At 33.2% G+C, this 6,000-nt stretch overlaps 1 protein-coding gene across 1 annotated transcript; it reads left to right on the top strand.

The window, feature by feature from the left end:
- The first annotated feature begins 590 nt into the window (after positions 1–590).
- On the top strand, positions 591–5,594 carry LOC145089469 (uncharacterized). Its single transcript, XM_079027906.1, has 11 exons — positions 591–2,708; positions 2,788–3,027; positions 3,118–3,247; positions 3,324–3,473; positions 3,564–3,751; positions 3,846–3,915; positions 4,009–4,215; positions 4,370–4,581; positions 4,655–4,733; positions 4,817–4,954; positions 5,063–5,594. Exons 1-11 carry the CDS (start codon positions 856–858, stop codon positions 5,252–5,254), a joined length of 3,459 nt encoding a protein of 1,152 aa, XP_078884032.1. The 5' UTR covers positions 591–855; the 3' UTR covers positions 5,255–5,594.
- Positions 5,595–6,000: the final 406 nt, after the last annotated feature.

Genomic DNA, 6,000 nt, shown 5'->3' with positions numbered 1-6,000 from the left:
TTAATGAAAATATAAGAATCTTTCTGGATATAAACAAAATGTAAGAGTTTTTCTATATTTGGCCCTAAATTATATACCATACCTTAGGACCAAAATTGTAATTTATCCAAAGAAATCAAATATCCTTTGTTTATAAAAAAGTAAGAGATCAAGAGAAAAAACTAAATTTTATATTATATAAGTAGGAATATGAATAAAAAGAAAAAATAAAAAAAATTAATATAAAAAAAAGTAAGAGATCAAGAGAATAGTGGATTTAATATATTATGTTATATAAGTAGGAATATGAATAAAAAGAAAAAATAAAAAAAATATTTAATATAAACAAATAAACAATAGATAAAAAGATGTTTAATTTCTTCATTGTAATCTGTCATATGAAAGTCGTATTATTGGTAATATGAAATTGTTATTATAATTATATAACTTTTTAATTATTAGTTGTTTTTTAGAAAATAAATAAAAGTTATATATAAATCAATCAAATCCATATTTAAAATTTTTAACATTTTGACAGAATATTGTTTTACCTAAAAACGAGAATAGTCAATCCAATCGGACCCAATTCAAATACGTCGTTGTCGTGAATCGGGCAACAGTTCTCGAGAAAGAAAGAACCAAAATAATCCGTGAAAGCAATGAAGGGACGCAACGCAGGGTTCTTCGACTTCGAATAATTTCATTTTGGATAACAAATCAGATCAAACCCAAATCGATTTTGTATTGAAACAAGGATTACATTCACGAATCAGAAAGAAAGTAACTTCTAGATTGTTTTATGCTTCACTTCTTCAAGATTCATCGGAAAATTAGTCAACAACAATCGTCAGGTTTAATGTCTTCCTTCCGCCGGAGATGTCGCCACCGGCGTCTGTAGATTCATGCACCGGTCAGTTTTCTTCATTCAAATCTTCTTCTGCGTTTTATTCTTCCTACACCAACATGAACTCTTCATCATCGAATTCGAATTACGCGTTTCCCAATTCGAATCAAATGGATACCATTTTGGGGTTTAATTCACCGCCTTTAGCGGATTCTAGGAATCCAGGGGGAGCCACTGTAGCTGGTTCTGGTTCAAATCTATCACGGCCACGGCTTATGAAGATGAGAAGACAGACTTCTCATAACACAAGGTCTACTACTGCCTTCGGCATCCGTCGTGGGGTAGAGGCTGACGCTTCTCTAGGGTTTAACCCATTTCGAAGTTCATCCGAATCCAGTTTTGTCGACCCGGGAATGGAGAATGTTCCAGAAAGGGTATTTACATTTGGAGCAGGCAGCAGAAATAATGCTTCATTTAGCTTTCAGGCTTTCGAAAGAGAGAATATGAAAAACCTTGACGAATCAATGGTTGATCAGTTACCAGATCAAATTAACAACTTGAACATAAGAGGATCAGGTAACGTGAACCCTATGAAGAGCCAGTTTACCAATAAGTTTCCTAGCAATGTGGAGACAGAATTACAACATGAGATGCATAAAATGAATCTGGGTAGTTCAGGAAACGTTGGGTGGGCTAGCAATACTCATAAAACCTCTGTATTTGAAAAACCTGTAACTTTTGTTAAGCAGCATGATGAAGAAAGGGTAAATCCTGATTTGATATCAGATAGAATGGGGAAGATGAAAGTAAGTGAATCTGGAGAAGATAGTTTGAAAACCTTCATATTTGGAGCAACTAGTAAAACCAGAGAAGATGTCAAGGCGGATGTAATATCAGATAAAATGCAGGATTTGAAAGTAAGTGGAATTGGAGAATCATCTGGTTTTTCTACAGTATCTGATAATAAGTTCCAGAGTGGCACTTTTACTTTCACTAGCAAATTGGATGACTTAAAAGCTCCAAATGCAGAAATAAAAACACCCATGGAATCTGTCAAAGGATCCAAACTAAAGAAAAAGAAAGGGAAAACAAGAAAGCATGTCTCTGGTCAACCTCGTCCTACACAAAACTTTGTGTTTGGTCAAACTTCAGTTGAAATACTCGAGGGTTTTGAAGCATACTCACCAATGGATGTTTCCCCATATCAAGAAACCCTAGCTGATGATTATTATCACAGAGGAACTTCTGTGACATCAGATGATACTTCCCAATTAAACGACCACAACAGTTTCTCAAGTGAATCATTTATAATCAATTCAAATCTCACAACAGATGAAGACCTTCTTTTTGCCACACAGTGTTTGGATATTAATGAGAGTGATGTTAAGTGTGAAGTTTCTGAAGCAGAAAGCTTCAGATCTGCAAATGAGAACTTGGAATACAGCAGTGATACATTTGCTACAGCATTTGATTCAGAACTTAGTTCAACTGCAACTTCAAGTAGACAAGAAGAATCAGGCACCCGATTATTTAAATTCGGTTCAAAATTAGACAACATAAATAAAGAAAACTTCACATTTGCTGCATCTTCTTCAAGTCAAAGTCAACTATCACCAGACACACGTCAGCATAAAAAGAAACATCGTCTGAAAACCTGTCAGGATTCTTCAAGTTCAACATCCGATACAAAAACCGATTTTTTCCCAATTCCTATTAATAATCCTTCAATCTTTTCTCCCAAATCAGTACCTATTTTATCAAGTAAAAACAACGATAATTTCAAATCAATAAAAGAACAAGATTCAAAGCATGGATCTTTTTCAAACTTTTCAACTGCATCAGCCAGCATTGCAGCAGAGGAATCCTGTGAGAAATGGCGATTGAGGTTTGAGATTCTTTGATTCTTTCTTCCACCATTTTTGTCAATTATCAATGTTTTTAAGATTTGTATTGATTTATGTTAGGGGAAACCAAGCTTATGGTAATGGCGATTTAGCTAAAGCAGAGGATTATTACACACAGGGGTTAAACTCTGTTCCTCAAACTGAAAAATCCAGAGATTGTCTTAGGGCTTTGATGTTATGCTATAGCAATCGTGCAGCTGCTAGGATTTCTCTTGGAAAAATGAGAGATGCATTAAAAGATTGTTTAATGGCTGCAGCTATTGATCCTAATTTTCTCAAAGTTCAAGTTCGTGCTGCTCAGTAAGTCTCACTTCTGTTACATTTTCTGTTGAATCTTTCTGTTTAAAGTTCACCATTTAAAGTTTGTTAATAATCTTTTTGTATGTTCAGTTGTTATCTTGCTATTGGAGAAGTTGAAAATGCAACTCTTCAGTATATGAAGTGTTTGCAATCAGGGAATGATGTCTGTGTAGACAGAAAGTTGTTAGTAGAAGCCTCTGAGGGTTTAGCAAAGGCACAGGTATTTTAAATTCTCTCTTTTTCTATTTATTTATTCACTTTTTATTATCATCATTAATATGTTTTTATGTTTTCAGAAAGTAACAAAATGCATTAAGCAATATACAGAACTTCCACGAAGAACATCTGATGAATTAGAATCTGCATTGAGAGTTATTGATGAAGCTCTGCAGATTAGCAATTTCTCAGAGCAATTACTTCAAATGAAAGCAGATATCTTAATCATGGTTTGTATTACAAAGTAGTTTATAATTTTCTCTACTTAATTCTTGATAACTTATATGATTCAATTCAACACTCTTTTGTCTGTTTTTCAGTTACGAAGATATGAACAGGTTATTCAGATGTGTGAGCAGAATCCTAATTCTGCTGAGGTGGACACACACACAAGCCCTAATTCATGGAGGTCAACTCTGATTGTTAAATCCTATTTCAATCTAGGAAGACTAGAGGAAGCTCTTGAATTCATTAAAAAGCAAGAAACTTCTGGACAAATCACAGAAAGGTAACCTTATTCTGTTTCAAAATTTTCAGTTTGACTAAAACTAAAAGTCAACAATATGAAAGTTGACTTCTTTGTGGTATTTATTGATTTCCAGATTAGAAAGCATGAGTTTGGACTCGGTGATACCTTTAGCCAACACAATTCGTGAGCTTTTATCTCGCAAGGTACATAAACAATAACTATTTATCTCATACACTAAAAAAAATTCAACAAATTCTACAAGATTTATAATTTTATTGTTATGTGTTTCTTCATAGGCAGCAGGAAATGAAGCTTATAAATCAGGGAAATACACAGAAGCAGTTGAACACTACAGTGCTGCTTTATCATGCAGTGTTGAATCACGTCCTTTTGCAGCCATTTGTTTTTGCAATCGAGCTGCAGCATATGGAACTTTAGGTCAAATCACAGATGCCATTGCAGATTGCAGTTTGGCCATTGCCCTTGACCCCACCTACCTCAAGGTTTGCTAACATGCACCGTGTCTTGCTAACGTGCACCGTGTTTGCTATTGTGCACTGTGTTTTTGCTAACTTGCACCGTGTTTTTGCTAACGTGCACCGTGTTTTTTTTTTTTTTTTTTTTTTGCTAACGTGCACCATATTTAATTGAATGCAGGCGATATCGAGAAGAGCGAGTTTATATGAAATGATTAGGGACTATGGGCAAGCTGCTACAGATCTTAGAAGATTTGTGTTTCTTCTCACATCTCAAATACATGAAAATGCAGTTCTGGATAAATCAAATGAGATAAGGAGAACTCAGATTCGGATTTCTAACATTGAAGAAGAATCCAGGAAGGAAATTCCTTTAAACATGTACCTTATATTGTAAGTTTTTATTTTGTTTTTAAAACATGATTCAAAGAGGAAAATCGTTTCACTTTTGTACAATTTACTACAGGGGAGTTGAGTCGACTGCTGATGCATCAGAAGTCAAGAAGGCATACCGGAAAGCTGCACTAAAACATCACCCTGATAAGGTCCGAATTTTATAAAAAAAATATATATATACAAAAGTTTCTTAAAAACTTATATATATATTTTTCTTGTTTTGGTGATGTAGGCTGCTTTGTCACTGAGTAGAAGTGATAATGGAGATGATAGGCTGTGGAAGGAAATAGCTGAAAATGTCTACAAAGATGCTGATAGGCTTTTCAAAATGATTGGAGAGGCATATGCTGTACTTTCAAACCCTTCCAAGGTCTAAAACCCTTTTTTTTTTTTTTTTTTTCTTTCTCCCTTTTAAGTGTGTTGTCTGGATAAATGATGTTTAAAAAATATCTGAGAAACTGATATGATTTTTGTGTAGAGGTCAAGTTATGACATGGATGAAGAGATGAGAAATGAAGCCAATCATTTTCCTAACAATTCTCAAAGCCCGGTTTTTGAGAGAAGCTGGAGTAGAAGATGGCAAGATTCTTGGAGACCGTATGTTCATACTCAGTCAAAAAGTCAAGAAAAGTCAACCCCATCATACAGGTATTATTCAAGGCAATCTTGATGTAAGTAATTATGGTCATCAAGTTTTGTTGCATGAGAGCATAATGACATGCAATGACCACGCAATGTGTGGTGTGATTGAGTGCATAAAGAGTTTGAATGGGTTGTATGTTTGACCAAGTTTTGACTGATGTATGATTGATAGGTGAAAGGAACTTTTTTATACTTGTTTTTACCTTAATAGAGTTTTTATTTTTTTAGGTTGTGAGGTTTGACTTGAATGTATACTGTATAGTATAGTGATTGTGTTTGTTGTAAGGTGATAAAGAATGGAAACAAGTGTATGAAAGAGTTGGAAGATTATTTAACTCATGTTATGATCAAGTCTAATTTTTTTGAAAGGGAATGGGTTGCCATTTTGTCACACTTTTGTCTAATTAATTCATTTAACAAATTAATTTTGATAAACTATCTACCCTAATAAATAAGAATGATTTTGCCACATGTCATTTTCTCATTCAATTTGCCACATGTCATTTTGTCATAATTTAGAGATATATTTATTTTTTACTTGTCATTTATTTCATTTTCCATTTCTAATATATTATTAATTAGTTTCCATAAAGTAAACCTACCATAATGATATTAATTTCAAATTTTAAATTTTAAATTATAATTTCAATTTCAAATAAATTTATTTGTGTTTAACTTTTTGTTATAATTAACCTGTTTAGTATACGAGTCTGATAACTAAACAATAATTTTAATTTATTTATTTTTTACATGTTTTTTTTTCTCATAATTTTT

The sequence above is a fragment of the Lactuca serriola genome, chromosome 1 (genome assembly GCF_051521515.1).
Source record: "Lactuca serriola cultivar US96UC23 chromosome 1, Lser_US96UC23_V15, whole genome shotgun sequence".
In the NCBI taxonomy this organism is placed as follows: domain Eukaryota; kingdom Viridiplantae; phylum Streptophyta; class Magnoliopsida; order Asterales; family Asteraceae; genus Lactuca; species Lactuca serriola.
This window is presented reverse-complemented; position numbering and strand designations above follow the sequence as displayed.